General features: G+C 33.8%; 1 protein-coding gene across 2 annotated transcripts in view; it reads left to right on the top strand.

Annotated features, from left to right (window-relative positions):
• The window catches only part of PKN2 (protein kinase N2), a 132386-nt gene extending 114376 nt beyond the window's left edge, over positions 1 to 18010 (top strand). For both annotated transcript variants that reach the window (XM_032360797.1, XM_032360796.1), the window contains 6 exons: positions 3404 to 3466; positions 4642 to 4718; positions 10186 to 10328; positions 14219 to 14326; positions 14530 to 14610; positions 14696 to 18010. In XM_032360797.1, the coding sequence (XP_032216688.1) occupies positions 3404 to 3466; positions 4642 to 4718; positions 10186 to 10328; positions 14219 to 14326; positions 14530 to 14610; positions 14696 to 14899 (676 nt within the window). In that variant the 3' untranslated portion in view covers positions 14900 to 18010. The remainder of the gene's footprint in view (positions 1 to 3403; positions 3467 to 4641; positions 4719 to 10185; positions 10329 to 14218; positions 14327 to 14529; positions 14611 to 14695) is intronic.
• Positions 18011 to 18732: the final 722 nt, after the last annotated feature.

Raw genomic sequence — 18732 nt, 5'->3', positions numbered from 1 at the left:
TTTCCCTTCGTATGACTAATAAGTATTTCTTTTTGCAAACTAAATTCCTGATTTTTCCCATTTCCCCGCAACCTTACCTACCATTCCCAGGCCTTTTACTCTTCTAATCTTCCCCTACTTAATAAATGGCAGCATGAGTTGTTCAAGCCAAAACATAAGAAGTCATTTTTTTTTAAGGTTTTAATTCCAGTTAACATAGTATCATATTAGCTTCAGGTGTACAATATAGTGATTCAGTAATTCCATGCATCACCTCATTACCTGGTACTCATCTCAGGTGCCTTCCTCAATCCCCATCACCTATTTAACCCATCCTTCCACCCACCTCCCCTCTGGTAACCCATCAATGTGCTCTCTATAATTAAGAGTCTGTTTCTTGATTTGAGGGATTTTTTTTTTGAGGGTGTCATTCATGATCCTCTTTTTCCCTCACATGCAACATCCAGATTATTAGCAGGTCTGATCAGCCCACTTTCAAAACATCCCAAATCATAAAGATCATAAACCGGTAGTAAACCTTTATATCTGTATTCTGACAACTGACATTTGTGTAACATTTTCACTTTCACTCCTTTATTTGATTTTCATCATGACAATTAGAAAATAGGAGTCCTCTCATACCTTCAAGTTTCAGCAGAAGAAATAGAGATATTAGTTCTGGTGGTTAGTGAAGCTTTCAAAAAGGAGACAGATGCCAAAAAGTAGAAGGCTTTCCCTGAATATTTAAGGATTAAAAGCAGAGCATCTCGACTGTGCTTAGCCTGTGCTAACTGCACATGGGAGTTCATTTGTTTTTGTTTTGCTATGCTCTGCCCTCTTTTAAGGAAATTTAAAATCCAGTTCTGCCTTAAGGAACTTCTGTTTTTGCTGAGAATACAAGGCATATACAAATGAAATTGTTGAGCCCAGTGAAATACAAAAATAAAATGCTGCATTGCAGTACCTCAAATCTGAAGTACCTCCCTCTGATAAGATCCCATTAGATTAGATCAGATCTTACCTCAAATGTTATTTCTTCAAAATCTTTTCCTGAGTACCCTATCTAAAATACCACTGTATCACTAATGCCCAAATCAGATCAGTCTTACTCTATTTTCTGTTTTATTATCTCCATAGCACTTTATTTCTACCTGAAACCATCTCTTTATTTTTTATGCTTTTATTGCCTGTCTCCCCTCACTAAAAGGGAGAATAGTGTCTATTCTATTAGTGAAACACCTAGAAGTATGGTTGGTACATACTAGGTGATTAGTGAATTGTTACTGACCAAGATGGTGGTATCAAAAATAATTTGTTTCCTAGCTTTGCACCATTAGACTAATTAGTTACTCTCTCTGAGAGCTTCATTTTCTGTTTCTGTAAAAGATTTAAAGGCTGATTTGGAGATTAAATATTAAATTAATATTTAATGTTAAAAGTAAAAAATATCCAATGTAGTACCTAACACATAGTTTAGTAAGCTTCAGTAAAATATATATTTTAAACAGTATATACTATTTGTTGAGTATCATTAGGGTAATTTGTTTATAAAAAACGAAAGGAGAAATCGAGATTTTTTTTTTTTTTTTAAGATTTTATTTATTTATTTGACAAAGAGAGATCACAAGTAGGCAGAGATGCAGGCAGAGAGAGAGAGGAGGAGGAAGAAGCAGGGTCCCTGCTGAGCAGAGAGCCTGTTGCAGGGCTCAATCCCAGGAGCCCGAGATCATGACCTGAGCCGAAGGCAGAGGCTTTAACCCACTGAGCCACCCAGGCGCCCCAAATCAAGATATTTTTATAATTTTTATGTTTTGTTACCAAAATAGGTTTCCTAAAAACTTATGTATAAAAATAACTACCTTAAGCAAGTTTAGAATCACATCTGTTTAATAGACTTCAGCTAAATTCTTTAAACTTTCAGCAAATAATTATATAAGATCTAATGTATAATTAAATATTTCTAAATATTTGCATTTTTTAATTCTTCCAAATTATGGCCCCATTTATTTTGTAAAAATAAGTAAATACAACATGTAGCTAATTTACCAACATGTGCATATAAGTTCGTTTTTGTTTTGTTTTGTTTTTTGCCTCTAAGTGTATTCTGAAAGTTTGAAAAACATGCACCAAATTAACAAGAGTAGTTATCACTATAGATGATAGTGGCATTGGGGTGAGATGGATGGATGGATGACTTTGTGCTTTGAGACCCAGGGATAGTAGGTGTACTTACAGAGAAAATGTTTATGTATCACTTGCATAATTAAGAGCTGATTCTCCTGCGTTTTTCCTTATAAGCTATTCTACACTGAAGATAGATCTGCTTTTTAAAATTGATTCGTTTGTTACCTAACTTTTCATTCAGTAAGCCTGCTATGTGTCAGGCATTGTGCTAAACACTTACGATAAACAGTGCAAGAGACAAACATGACCCTGTTCCTCAAGAGTTAATGTTTCTGGCTGAGCTCAAGTTTTCCTAATCTCCAAACCCACTTTTCCAATTTCTTCACCTGCCCCAAGGCAATTCAAATTCAACATGTCTAAAGCTAACCTCATTTCCCCCACAAAACCTTGGCTACTTCTCTCTTTACCTATCATTCTTTACACAAAGAAGGAAAGCTTGAGAATCTTAAGCTTTCCCCCTCCTGCATCCTCTGTTGCTAGGGAGACACCAATTCTTGTCATACTAATTTTAAAGTTTCTCTTGAATCCATCTCCTACTCTCTATTACCACTACATGGGAGGTTCTTAGTGTCTTCGTCTGCTACCATACTGAAACAACCTTGTCTTTGGTTTCCCTCTAGATACCTACCTACTTCTACTCCAGCTTTCATACTACTCTCCCTAAAAATCTTTCTCACAGAAATGTGATCATTCTGCTCTGATTTAAATGGTGTGATTCTCTATTGCTAAAAAAAAGAAATTTCAGTATCCATAATATGATATTCAGAGTCCTTCACAACTTAACCCTAGGCTATCTTTTCAGCTTGTCTCCCACTTCTTCCCCATTCTTAGTTCAGCCACAAATACTTGTTAATAGTTGTCAGACTTACACCTTTTACACCTCTATTGCTTTCCCTCTTAGGGAATGAATGCCCTGTATTTCCCCCATGAGAATTCTACTTTTCACACAGTCCTTCTGCCCTTAAGGTAAATTGTAATTTATCCAGATGAAATGTCTACTCTAGACTTTAGTGACACTACCCCCAGGCAAAGTTAATGGCTTCCATTATAGAGATTGTATTTTTCTTTTTAATTTTACACATTATTTAGCACATGTCTTACTGTGTCTGGTACACAGTAAGGACTAAATAAATATTTGTGAAATTAGTTAACTACAGAATTCTGCTTTGAAGCATAAAAGTCTAAACTGGGATTCAAGAGCATTAGAATTTATTAAGCTTCTTTTGATTTATTTCTTCAGATTTTATGCTGCATGTGTAGTTCTTGGATTGCAGTATTTACATGAACACAAAATTGTTTATAGGTGAGTAAAGTTTTGATCCTTGTAACGGCTTACTTTTTGGTGTAAATTTGAATTAAAAATAATTAAGAAAGATATTTGTGTTTAACCAGCTTTTTAATTTTCTTGTTCAAATGAAAAGTGACCTCTAAAAATGTTAAGCTCCACTTCTAAAAGAAATAGTTAATGCAGTAATTATATGATGAAACTTTTGTTTTCTTCTGCCTGTTACCTAACTAAAATAGTCAAATTATATGTCGGCCTATGATAACAAAAATCACCAACAGTATTCATTCTGGTGAATATTTTATGTTCAGCTGATCCACTTCTGAAAACTTTGACAGACCAATACTTCTTAAAATTTGTCCATGATAAAATAAGTAGCTTGTGCCAGAGTATAAAACGTCACCCTGCTTAAGTGTTGGTGTCAGCTAAATACTGTACTTGGTGACAGAGCTGATTTATGTACTAGTCTAAGCACCTTAACACGTTGCAGACCAGTAACAAATAGTTAATAGCCCAGCAGCCAAGCAGTGGACTACTTTGAATAGCATTGCTTTTAGATTAGACAAATTCAGGAAGGCCAGTAAGAACCAGGAGACTAAAAACATCAATTTATTCATACTTACAACAGTATTTCCAAGGTAAGGGTTTTCTCCTGGTCTGATTTTACTCAAAGGATAAAATATTTTTAACTAATTTTTAATCAGTTAGTATGGACAGATAGCTTTCTCTTTATTTTGCGTTATTCTCTTAGAAGGTTAAACCTGCAGTCTTGATACTTTATTTATACGTGAGCTTGATAGTCTTTTCTTATGAGTGGTGTGTAGACAAACTTTAAACTTAGTCCAAGTCAGATTTATCACAAATAACAAATTAATAGGACCAGAGTTAAAAATACTTGAACTCCTTCCATGTTTTAAAATACATATTTGAGTAGATAAAACATTCCATTTTAAAATACATTCTTCTCTATATAACAGGGCAAAAATTATTCAGAAATTAGATTATGTAGAGAAATAAAGTTGCCAAAAGGAAGAAGAGTGAACATTTGTTATATAATATTTAAATCTCAAATCATAACTTGAAAAACTCATTTTTAGTAAAGTACAGCTCCTATTGAAATGATTTTTGTTCTACGTTATCTACTGATTTTATTGATTTTTTTCATTTTGCATTTTTTTTTTAATCCTGAACAGAGATTTGAAATTGGATAACTTATTGCTAGATACAGAGGGCTTTGTGAAAATTGCTGATTTTGGTCTTTGCAAAGAAGGTAATTGGATATTTTAAAGTTCCTTTTCTAATAGATTACTATTCCTTTGTACTTGGTAGTTTTCAAATTTGTCTATGGAGAGTAAAATATATTTCTAACTTTAATTTATTCTTTATTAAGATGTTATGGACTGTTCATAGCATTATTATTATTATCACATTATTAAAATTCTGTTGATATGAATCATTAAACCTAAGGTCATAAAACCTAAGATCCTCTTTGTATAATTAATAATTCTGTCACTACTCTGAGAAAACATTGGTTAAGCACCAAATTTTTTATTCTGCTGGGACTGTACAGAGTTCATTACATAGGCCTAATAACTTCTCTCCAGCATCTTAAAACTTAAAATATTATTAAATAAGAAGAAAATGCATATATATCAGAATCCTTTCTATATATTCAAAAGCAAATAAATAAGTGGGAAATGTGAATCCAAGGTGGCAAAAGTGTAAAGACTGTAGGTGTAGGCAACCAGACAGCCCTAGATTTGAATCCTGTCTTTGCCACTTATTTGCTGTGTTTTGGGATGAGTTTCTTCAAACCTCATAGAGTCTGTAATTTTTCTTCTTCAAGAGTATTTTGAGAATTGGAGATATGCGGCACAGTGCCTAACGTATAGTAAATAGGTATTCTCATCTTGACATTTAGTACATTGCATTGTAATGAACATTGTCTCTGCCCCCCTTCTATACTGGATAGCTTCTTATTTCTTATTCAGCTTTGTTTCCATAGCACATGTATAATATAATGCTTGACACATCTTAAGTATTCTGTGAACATCCGATTAATATAAGTGGTTGGACGAGTAAATGAGTGAACTCCATCAGTTACCCCCCAACCTCTCAATCTGAATTTGATAATATTTTTTTTTCTCTTATTGGACTTCCCTGTATTGAACACTGTTGTTTTAAATGCTTTTGTTCCTCAGAATTTGTCCTTAGCTCATTGCTCTTCACTGCTAGTTTCTAACCGCAAGCAATATGCTAATGATTCCCAGATCTATTATTCCTTTCCTAACATAAATATTAACTATCTACTTGACAGCTTTGCTTAAATAGTCAATAGATATCTCCAACACTATACAAACAAAAATAGTTTCTTTTCTTCAAATAGTCTAGTTTGTAGTTGATTTTGCCACAATCTTCTCAGCCTCCCAACTTGAAAATGTGTTATTATCCTGGACTCTGTTCTCTTCACTTCTCCATATCAAGTTAATGTCTAAATTGTGCTGACATCTACCTTCTTAATATGTCTTAAATTTTTCATTTCCCCTCTACTACTGCTACCTGTCATCTAGTTTTGACAAAATTAATAGCCTCTTCACCTTTACTCTATCTAGATTTTTTTTTTTTCTCCTTCAAATCCACCTGCCATATAGGTGCCAAAATGCTAAAAGTGCCCATTAAATTCAAATCTGACCATGACACACCCCTGCTAAAAACCCTTCATGGTATACAGTGCACTTTCTGGTCCCCACCCAGCTGTCTTGCTGCTCTCTGTCTAGTGCCCTCTGCTCCAGCAACAGTGAACTGTTGACAGTCTTTGTCTCTCACCAGTATCATCCATCCTAGCTCTACTTGCTAAGTAAGATTTGCTCATCCCTCAATATCAACTCAGGTGTTGCTTCCCCAGAAAAGTTAGCTGAGGTTTTTCTCCTCTTATCCCACCTCCCAAGTCAACTTTAGGAGTTCTTTGTCAGTATTTCCCTAATATCTTACTCATACTGTATCCTTATAAAATGATCAATATATGGAGCGCCTGGGTGGCTCAGTTGGTTTAGCGTCCCCAACTATTGATTTTGGCTCAGGTCATGATCTCAGGGTTGTGAGATTGAGCCTCATGTTGGGCTCTGCACTGAGCATGGAGCCTGCTTAAGATTCTCTTTATCCCTCTCCTGCTGCCCCTCCACTGTACCCTCACCCTCTCTATCCCTCTCTTTCTCTTTAAAAAAATAAAATAAAAACCTATATATATCTGCTTTCTTCCAGTGTCCTGTAAGCTCCTTAAAGACAAGGACTGTATCTTTCATTTTTATGTTTGTACCATTTGGCATGGATGCCTAGAACTTAACAGGTACACAGAAAATACATATTGAATAACCAGACTTATGAAACATGTTTTTTCTTCATTATCATAAAAATATGTAATATATTATAATAATAATAGCTAACAATTTTTGAGCATTTACAATATGCCAAGTACTTTACCAAATGCTTCATGGGCATGATCTCCTTTAATTTTTAACAGTCTTGTGAAGGTAGGTAGTAGTATTAACTCCACATATAGATGAGGAAACTAGCCTTTGAGATTAGACAACTTTTCTAAACTTCTCAAAGCTAACAAGTGGCAAAGCAAGAGTTTAAACCCAGATTTTTATGACTCTAGAGCCTTTAACTCCTTGGAGTTTTGCCAATTTGAAGTCCTAGCTAATTCGGGTACTTTCACCTTTCTTTAAAAATACCAGGACAAGACAATTTATCAGAATGAATTAGATATGATAAGTAAATTACTGTAATTGACACATATATTACATTAAAATATCACAGATTTTATAATACCACTATTATAAACAAAAGTAAGCAAAAATTTAGAGTAGTTTTATCCCGAAAGTATGGCATTTGTATTATACACTAGTTGTGATCAAAGCATAGAATAAAGATCAAGAAACATTAGTTCTATTTCTGTCTTCCTTAACTAAGGTTTTCCTAATCTTGGCCAAGTCATTTAAAAGGCTTTTGTAGACCTTAGCAGATCCTATATCAACTTTTTAAAAAATAATATTTTATTGAAAAAAAAATGGTGTGACAATGTTAACAAAATTTTCCAAAAACAAAAAATTTCTCCACCCTTATGTACTAATGCATTTAATTATGCTTTTCATGTGTTTATCTATAGACTCACAAATTCATTTGAAATTTTCAGTTATTATACCTTTTAAAATTTAGAATTGAGAATTTTTCTTCCAGATTCTTTCATAATATGCTTTATAAGGAGCTTTTAACACTTCAGAATATATTGAGACCTTATTTTCAATATGTACAATGTATATTTGATTAATATATTCTGAATTATTATAAAATAAATTATGAGGAACATAAATTTGAGGACTAGTTAACTAAAAGATTAATACCATATCTCATATTTTATGACACATTTAGTTAATTTTTTTTTAAGATTTTATGTATTTATTTGACAGAGAGAGATCACAAGTAGGCAGAGAGGCAGGCAGAGAGAGAGGAAGGGAAGCAGGCTCCCTGCTGAGCAGAGAGCCCGATGTAGGACTCGATCCCAGGACCCTGAGATCATGACCTGAGCCGAAGGCAGTGGCTTACCACACTGAGCCACCCAGGTGCCCCCATTTAGTTAATTTTTTAATCTTACTAGGGTTTTTTTTTTAAGATTTTATTTATTTGACAGACAGAGATCACAAGTAGGCAGAGAGGCAGGCAGAGAAGAAGGGAGGAAGCAGGCTCCCAGCTGAGTAGAGAGCCTGATGCAGGGCTCAGTCCGGACCCTGAAATCATGACCTGAGTCGAAGGCAGAGGCTTAACCCACTGAGCCACCCAGGAACCCTTATTTTACCAGTTTTTTACATTTAATTTCAGTATAATTAATACACAATGTTACATTTGTTTCAGATGTACAATATAGTGAGTCAGCCATTCTGTACATCACTCAGTGTTCATCATGATAAGTGTACTCTGTAATCCCCATTCCTATTTTACCATCCCCCCAACCACCTCCCCTCTGGTAACCATTAGTTCTCTATAGTTAAGAGTCTGTTTCTTAATTTGTCTTCTTTTTTTCCTTTATTTGTTTGCTTTGTTTCCTAAATTACATATGCATGAAACCATATAGTATTTATCTTTCTTTGACTTATTTCACTTAGCATTATACTCTCTAACTCCATCTGTGTTGTTGCAAATGGCAAGATTTCATTCCTTTTTATACCTGAATAATATTCACAATTGTGTATATAGATATAGATACCACATCTTCTTTATTCACTTATCTGTCAATAGGCACTTGGGCTACTTCCATATTTTGGCTATTGTAAATTAACATAAGGGTGCCTATATCCTTTCAGATTGTTTGAGTGTTAAGTGCTAAGTGTTTTTGTATTCTTTGGGTAAATACCCAGTAGTGTGATTACTGGATCATAAGGTAGTTCTATTTTTAAATTTCTGAGGAACTCCATACTGTTTTCCACAGTGGCTACACCAGTTTGCATTCCTACCAACAGTGCACGAGGGTTCCTTTCTCTCCACATCCTCTCCAATACCTGTTTCTTGTGTTTTTTATTTTAACCATTTGGACAGTATGAGGTGATATATCTCATTGTGGTTTTGATTTGCATTTTCCTGATTATGAATGATATTGAACATCTTTTCATGTGTCTGATGGTCATCCATATGTCTTCTTTGGAGAAATGTCTATTCATGTCTTCTGCCCATTTTTTAATTGGATTATTTGTTTTTGGTGGTGTTGAGTTATATTAGTTCTTTATATATTTTGGATGCTAATGGTTTTTCAGATATGTCATTTGCAGATATCTTCTCCCATCCAGTAGGTTGTCTTTTAGTTTGGTTGATTGTTTCCTTCACTGTGTCGAAGTTTTTATTTTAGTGTAGTCCCAGTAGTTTACTTTTGTTTTTATTTTCCTTGTCTCAGGAGACCAATGTAGAAAAATATTGCCATGACCAGTGTCAGAGAAGTTACTGCCTATGTTCACTTGTATGATTTTTATGGTTTCAGATATCAACATTGAGGTCTTTAATCCATTTTGAGTCTTTTTGTATGTCCAGTGTCATTCTTTTGCATGTAGCTGTCTAGTTTTCCCAGTTCCATTTGTTGAAAAGACTTTCTTTTTCCCATTGCATATTCTTGCCTCTTTTGTTGAAGATTAATTGACCACATAATTGTGGGTTTGTTTCTGGGGATTTCTGTCCTATTTCATAGATCTATGTGTCTCTTTTTGTGCCAGTACCATAATGTTCTGATTACTCTAGGTTTGTAGTATAACTTAAAATCTAGAATTGTGATACCTCCAGTTTCGTTTTTCTTTTTCAAAATTGTTTTGGTGGCTAACTCTGGATTATCTAAGGGTTTGCTTTTTGGTATTTTCTATACTAATTGTTATTTTTATAGTAGAAATTGAAGCTCAGAATCAGTTTTTTTGTTGTAGCTTCTTAACATCACTTGTAATGATAAGAAAGAGAAAATAAATAAATAAAATGAAATATAAATTTTATTTTTTACCCATTAATTAAATAGTAGAGTTGCTATTGCACAGTTTTCTCTACACCAGTCTTTAACATTTTATTTCGAAGTCTGGGATATCTTAAGTTTGCTCACCATACACAAATGTGGAACTTTAATTTTGCTTCCTAAGGATTCATCCTTTGTTTTATCTATCATCTAGGTTTTTTCTTTGCTAACAAATACTTAAATTTTACCTTTTCAGGAATGGGATATGGAGATAGAACAAGCACATTTTGTGGCACTCCTGAATTTCTTGCCCCAGAAGTATTAACAGAAACATCCTATACAAGGGCTGTAGATTGGTGGGGACTTGGTGTTCTTATATATGAAATGCTCGTTGGTGAGGTAAGCCGTATAAAATAGATGAGAGACAAATGAGGAAAGATGATTGAAAGAACAAAAGATGTCATTTATAAATTATTTAATATGTCTTCTGAATAAGTGGAACTTAAGTTTTATACATATTTATAAAATACTAATAATTGCCTGATATAATAATATCAATATTATAAGATATAATAATAATTCTATCTTATACTCTGTACCTGTAACAAAAAGTTAGCTATACATTGGTCAGAATAAATACTACCTTCAAAAATGGTATTGTAGAATTAAAAGATTAATATTTTTCCCCTCCTGTTTTCTTTAGATTAACTTAAAATAAATTTCAGGAGTGCACCTGGGTGTCTCAGTTGGTTAAGTGAATGACTCTTGGTTTTGGCTTAGGTCATGAGATTGATTGAGTTCCTCATTGAGCTCCACACACAGTGTGGATTCGGCTTAAGATATTTCCCCTTTCCCTCCACCCTCCCCACTCATGTGTGCATGCACTTGCTCACTCTCCCTGAAAAAAGTAATTTCTGGGGATAGCTTCATTTTACACAGAAATTGTTACTACTTAGAAAATGGTGAGTTATATCTAATAAAGTAACAATAACTAGCTAATCTATTTTGTTACAAATTGTTGGAAATGATAAAGTAGAATTAGGAAAGGGTAGATATTTAGACAAGTAATTGAAAACTGCTTAGAGGGGCTTGATGATCTTGGGATGCAAAAAAAATCTTGGTTCATTGCTTTGCAGTTTTCCCAGCACCAGCAATCTTCTTTGTACAGTCTAGGTGTGAATAAATTAGTAGCTGAATAAATGATTGACCAAATTATTGAATGTCAGAAATTTCTAGTTTTCCTGTGTATTACCATTTAATGATACTTGTCCCAAACAAAGGATTTGTCTATCTAAAAGACAACCCCTTTGGTATGTCAAATTGGAGTGGATACTTAGAAAAGGAGGAGAAGAAATGGCTGATTAAAATGTTTACCATGTGCTAGGCACTGTCTTATTTGCTTCATAAATGTTAGCTGATTTAATTTTTCATCAGCCTTTAATGAGCTCAGTACTAGTCTTATGCCCATTTTAAGGTATAAATGGAGACCCAAAGAAGTTAAAGTGCTTAAAGTCACAGAGCTCTCATGTGGTACAGCTGGGATTTTTTAACTCTGGCTCTCTGGCTTCACAACCTCTCTAAACCATTATGTATTGCTACTTCAGGGTATGGAATCCACTCAAACTTACTTCTGTTCTTAAGACCAGTGATCCAGATCTGAAAATTTTACCTCTATCTTGAAAAGCTGTATTACAGCATTTTAGGATGGAAAGATATATTTTATCCCTAATCCACAGTGATCTTTGCTTTCAAAGAATCCCAGAAGCACTCATAATAGTTGTTTCTATAAGCTCTGGCATACATGATCTCCCCCCCAACTTTTTTTTTTTTTTTTTTAAGATTTTATTTATTTATTTGACAGACAGCAGAGGGGGGGGGGGATGCAGGCTCCCTGCTGAGCAGGGAGCCCAATGCTGGGCCCCGATCTCAGGACCCTGGGATCATGACCTGAGCTGAAGGCAGAGGCTTTAACCCACTGAGCCACCCAGGCGCCCCCCCCCTTTCTTTTCCTTCTTAAGAAACATTTTTGCTGCTTTGTTTTTTTCAAATGTGGTGTATTTATTTATGTATGAGATTTAATTGAGTTACCGAAAACTAGATGCTAGCTTAAAATTTATTCTCCAAATTAGAGCTGACAGGCAAAAAATGTGAATTTATTATAAAATAACTACAGAATTAAGAGCCAGTCGATTCTACCTCCTCCTATCCTAAAGTGACTGGACTTTGAGGAAGCTCTTCTGTATTTTTTAAAAGAGCTTCTAATTGATTAACCTTCTAATTACTAGGATATAAAAGACAAAGGATCCAGCTGTTCTTTCACCGTTTTTTTATTGCAGTATCCTTTTTCTTTAGCATCTTTGTAAGAGGATAGTTGGGAAAAGAACTAATCTTAAAACTTACTGATATGCTTTATACTTTTATAGCTTTAGTAAAATTTTAGCAGTAACTTTTAACTGTGATAAAAGTGAGGTTTGGCTAAAGTTTATGTCTGATTTCTCTGTTGTTACAAATAATTGAAAACTCACTGGGTGTATCATGCATTTTCAAATTTGTTTTTGAGATTTGTATTTGTGTTTGTATGGGTTTTGAGGACTGGAAAGACTCCAGGAATAAACTAGGTCTCTTTCCCAGTGCCAAATGAGAATGAAAGTATCAAGAGAAGTTTTAAGTAAACTTAGATACTAGAGTTGGACTCTTGACATCTGAAAAAGCCATTGAATTCTTTTTATATCTGCTTAAGACACATTTGTTAGCATTCTGTTAGTTCTGTTAGCTTATAATCTATTTGCAGAAACAGGGAATTTTAACATCTTAATGAATATGTGGGTATATCTTCACTATTCAGGAATTTATATAGAGTGACATTTTTTTAAATTCAAAATTGACTCATCAAATAAACAAAATGCTTTGTATTACCACCTGAAATTCTGATTGAGTATTCTTGTGAAATAGAATTTTCCTCTCATTTGCTTCTGTCTCAATCCCAGAAAGAAATTTTATTATCCTACATAGTAGATACTTCATTTATCTATTTGATTTATCTATTTTGAGTGAGCAAATGAGGTTTTGATAACTGAAAAGTTTGAAATTTCCTTAGATATGAGCAGTAAGATTGGCAGTTTAGCTTTAGGAAGTTGGGTTCTAAATTCATTTTTATATACTCCTCAGGTCAAAGATCCCTCTCTTTCCATTAGTACTGCTTTCTCTCTGGCTCTTATTCATTAATAACTTTACAGGAGTCAAACAGTCAAATCTAAGTCATCTCAAATTGTGAGGTAATAAGTCTTATTTCATAGCTACATTTCAACATAGTTGAGTTTATCCCTTTATGCATCAGATTTTTTTTTTTTTAAGATTTTATTTATTTATTTGTCAGAGCGAGAGAGCGCGAGCACAGGCAGACAGAGTGGCAGGCAGAGACAGAGAGAGAAGCAGGCTCCCTGCCGAGCAAGGAGCCCGATGTGGGACTCAATCCCAGGACGTTGGAATCATGACCTGAGCTGAAGGCAGCCGCTTAACCAACTGAGCCACCCAGGCATCCCTGTGCATCAGATTGTTAAACTGAATGTAATTTAACTACCTTTTTTATGACTTAGGGTCATTACTATCATTATGAACAACAGTTTTAATACTCTGCTAACTGAAATGCCCTAAGACTGGTTGTATATAGAGCTTAAATTTAAAATGCCTAGAAATGTGTGCTTTTGAGTTCAACTTTGTTGGCAGCTGCTTCTCAGTGTAGTCATTATACCTGCGGATCTCTCATTGTGTTTTGCTAATTAATTTTCTATTGACTGAAATTCAAAGCACATCCATATCAGAAATATTCCCACAAACTCTGTGCTTCTATGGTTACACTTATTACCATATTTACCCATTTCCATCTGTCTTTCCACAAAATTGAGCTTCTTGAGGAATGTGTTAATAATCTAAATATTTTTCAGCATGTAGTAGGCACTCAAAATATTGACTGTCAGGCCAGGCGAATAAATGAATAAAACAAAATGGTACAGAATTAACCGAAAGATGGTATTATGCAATATAACCAAATGTGTTATTACAGTCTGGGAAATAAAGTTGAAGTAGATTGCAGTGAGAGTATATCGTGTATCATCTGGTTAATCTATTGTGTCTCTTTTGTGGCTTCTTATAGTCCTTGTTTTTTGATTTTTTGGTAGTTTGGTTTGTTGGTTTTCCTCACTGCCTGGTTCTTGGTTGTACTTTGGATAGGTGATAAGATTTTACAGTATTAAAATTCCTTTTGACTTACTCAAAGATATTTTTTCTAGTCTCCCTTTCCTGGTGATGATGAAGAGGAGGTTTTTGACAGTATTGTAAATGATGAAGTAAGGTATCCAAGGTTCTTATCTACAGAAGCCATATCAATAATGAGAAGGGTAAGAAATAATGGTTTATAAACTACTTATATTGAAGGACATTTCTCAATTGGAATTTTAGAAGTTGTTTTTCACTTCATAGATGTTGCATGGTTTAGACAAACATATACCAAAATAACATCTAAATCTTTGCAGGTTATAAGAACCTTTATCAATGAAGTCACTGCTTTTATTTTAACTTTTATACTTTATGTTAATGTTAGCTATTAAGAAGAAATCCTGAGCGGCGCCTTGGAGCCGGTGAGAAAGATGCAGAGGATGTAAAAAAGCACCCATTTTTCCGGGTAAGTGTGAAAGTTTAAAATTTTTCGTGAAGCTAGCAATTAGGTGTAGGAAACTAAACTAGTCATTTTATATTTTGTAATCCAGCTAATTGATTGGAGTGCTCTCATGGACAAAAAAGTCAAGCCACCGTTTGTACCTACCATTAGAGGACGAGAAGATGTTAGCAATTTTGATGATGAATTTACCTCAGAAGCACCTATTCTGACTCCACCTCGAGAACCAAGGATACTTTCAGAAGAGGAGCAAGAAATGTTCAGAGATTTTGACTACATTGCTGATTGGTGTTAAATTCCTAGATACTGTGAAACCAAGCAAACTGACTCACAAGAAGACCTCTTAACAATAGCAACCCTTCATTTGCTCTCTGTGCCACCAGTAGCTTCTGAGTTTTTTGTTTAAACACATGAAGATTTCTTAAAAGACTATTCTAAAATCTTCTTGAAAGTGGCTTCTTAATGTATTTTCAACGTAAATCTGAGCACTGGAAACAGTTTCATGGAGTTTAAGTGAAATGAACATTGGCCATGAATACCTATCACAAATGAATACTTTTGGATCAATAGTCTATTTAAAAAGAAAAGAAAAGAAAAGAAAAAAGAACCCCACTCTTCCACAGTCCCTAGCTATGCTTTAAGTGAAAGGAAGATTAATCATTTCACTGCACTTAGCTGTATTTTACAAAAAGAACAAAAGGGCTTGGGATGTTACTACTATTTACATATAGTAATTCTGTTTGAATAAGGCAAATGCTCTTTTTTAATGAAATAACTGTAATATTTTAAAAAGTGCACATTTTTTGGCTTTTTAAAAAAAATGAATTGATGTCTTGTTTTGTAAATTTTCTATATTTATTAGGAAAAAAATTTTTATTGCCTTATCTTTACCAACCATGTTACAGAGCCTCATAGCTTTCCAACAGAGCTACCTGCCAAACAATTTTTTTGTTCATTAAACCATGCTACAAACAGGAACAACTAAACATCAGCATTCACTTAAAATTTTAAGAATGAGGACTTCTGATTAGCCTGAACCAAGATACTGTATTACCTGTATGCATTCCCAAAGTCTAGACACTTGATATGTTCAATCATACCTTCTTCCAAAATCAGTGAACTAATTACTCCTTTTTTGATATTCATCATACATTTATCAACCCAGTTTATCTTGTTCTTGTGTCTACTGTAGAAGAGAACTATATCTGTTAAAACATGGGGATTATCATTGTATACATGCTGTGAACATGTATATGTGTAAGTTGTAATGTATTCTATGTTGTAGGTTTATTATTTAATTTCACCACTTCATCACTTTTGTACGGTGGCCAAGCAGACGCCTCAAACTCCAGCATTTACGTTAAGTGCATTTGTACATTTTAGGCCACTGGATCCAGATTTTATATTGGCAGTTACTGAGGGCAAAAGCAATATATTGTAACAGAATGTATAAATATTTTTGATAAAACAGTCTATATTTTATAAAAACTATTATAACACTAAAGCTGTACCTCAAAAGTCTCAAAAATAATTTGATCAAATACTTTTTACAACTTTACAGAGGATCCATTTGTGGCTTTTTTAATGCTGTTATAGGAAGCCGTGACTCTTCCACTTGCCTGGAGTTTTTTGTTTTTTTGTTGTTGTTGTTAGTTTTTGCACTCTTTTCCTCCTAGTCTACAACTTTACTCTTTTTCCTTAGTTCAATAATAACATCTTTGATTCTGTGCTAAGCACATTAGGGTCATCATATCTCAGGAATAGCAAATTGTTAACTAACTATACTAAATTCACCATTTAATCACAGTGATCTCATGTCTTAAAAATTGTTCAAATTTAAATTCTATGAGAAGCATAAAAGCACATTGATTTATAGAAAGTTTATATATATTTCAGCCTTGCTAGGTATGTTGGCATGTTTTTGTGTACTCTAAGAACAATTAAAATTGTTCAGAGGTAATTCATATTTCCTTCCAAATTAATTATTACCCAAGATTCCTTGGGGGAAAATCTTAAAGAAACAGGGAGCAGTATGTTTTAAAGTTATTTTAAAATGCCAGTTAACTTCTTTGTTAAAGGACAGTAGAGGATCTTAGCTTTATCCAGCTTTAATTTACAGTGTTAACACAACATGAGAAAAACACTAAATACTTTTGAGGTACAGTCTGCTCACCTTTTCTGGTTCTCAAATATGCATAGAAAGCAATGTCTAAAATAGGCTTTTAGCATTAAAAACTGACATAGCATTTTGTAACTACACAGTGTACAGAAATTTTTTTTTTAATTGAAGTCAATCACTAAAAAAATTAGAGGGCAGGGTATATCACACAATTAAGCTGAAGAAAGCACTAATATTTTCTGTAGTTTTTAAAATATATATATATTTTAGTCAGATTTTAAAATTTTAAACTCTATAGAGTGTAAATATATTTTGCTATTACTGTATGTGTAAGTGACTGCTCAAGCACTTTGTAAGGAAATTATTAGTATATTTTAGAATGGTACACTATGCATTCAAATGAAATGTGCCTTTATGTCATTCTAAGAAAGAAGTGTTTTGCAGTCATAAATTACCACAAATGCACAAATTAAAGTTTAAATAGATTATAATTTGTAACTTTGGTTTTAAGTATTATTTCCCTTTGGAAGCTTCCTGCTGGTCAAAATATGTATTAGCTCTACTATAATCAAGATCTCAAAGACTAACTTTACTTAGCTTTCTTGCAAGTGCTTTTTGTCCTGCTAAGGCAAAATCTGATTCAGAGCGAATTGTCCTCTTCACTCGTAGTAATGGGAAAAGTTTGCATTCTACTTTTATAATATCAATAGTATCTTTTATTCACTGGATATTATAGGATGCCTTCTGTGTCCTACACACTGAAGATATAAAGATGAAAAAAAAATCAAAGTCTTAATAAATGAAAAACAGTGTGCATTAAAATGTAAGCACCAGTAATATATGTAGCATTCTCTTGTTTGAGGTTAACTTTATTTTAGGACCTGACCTTTTAGAAAATAGGTAAATGAAAACAGAATGCTAGTCATTTTATAGTCATCTTAATCAAATACTACAGTTGGAATATTTTAGAAATATAAAATGATCCATGCAATCCCTATAACACAAACTGAGGTCACAGGGGAAATTGTTATTATATGTTGACTAGGTGAAAGCTGCATTATAGTATAGATTTAAATCTAACAAAATTTTTACAGGTGTTGTTGTTCTTCCCAAAGCAACTGAGGGTGAGTATGAGAAACCCAAAGGAACACGTATCATTGTCATAATCTTAATTAGAATTCTTATTTGCTTTCTAGCTATCTTTTGAAATCTAATGTATCTCTGAGATACTGGCCTTATGTGTATATAACTATATACATATATAAATAGAGGTAAGTTTTTAAATAACTTATAAGTGTCAGATATCTTGCGTGATTTCCACCTCCAATAAGATACATAATTTGAGGTACTGCTTGTCTCATTAAAGGTAAGAGTGGTGTCTGGCAACCCCTTTCCCCAAAACAGATACAGTTGAGCATAAATCTGAATAAGCTGGGGCTTTTGCACCTAAGAATTAAGGAGTGCTCAAGCACAGAAATGAGCACTCAGAGGTTGGGATTGGAAGCTGAGTCCACAGAGTAGGCCAGAGAAGTAGGAAGCTGGAGAGCTGGTAAGTGCCAGAATGGCAAGGAACTACCTTTTGAAATGCAGACATTCAGAAGAAATGAGTTTGCCAAGGATAGATTACTATAGCAACACCATTATGAGGATAACAAACCTTGCAGTAGCAGTAGAATTTATGCTTTGTGTTAAAATCCTCCAGAGGAGCCCAAGTTTTAATTTTCAAGTCACTCTTTTTCTACCAGTAAAATCAAATGCATTCTGAAGAAAGCTTCTCCAGAATGGGTGCATAGGACTTCCACAAGTTAAGATCAAGTAATATACTATTAAAGATCATGGAACACATGAGAGACAGCAAACTAACTTGAATGAGTGCTAACAAAATAGTAAATTTAGACATCCCCTCCAACAGATTGCAAATTCTCAGATGCAAAATAGAAAGTAGCTATGTATAAAATGTATAAAATGTTTATGTACATTTTATCCATATTTATATATATTTATCCATG

This window comes from Mustela erminea, chromosome 10, assembly GCF_009829155.1.
Source record: "Mustela erminea isolate mMusErm1 chromosome 10, mMusErm1.Pri, whole genome shotgun sequence".
NCBI classification, from domain to species: domain Eukaryota; kingdom Metazoa; phylum Chordata; class Mammalia; order Carnivora; family Mustelidae; genus Mustela; species Mustela erminea.
Note: the sequence above shows the minus strand (reverse complement) of the source record. Positions and strands in the feature narration are given on the sequence as shown.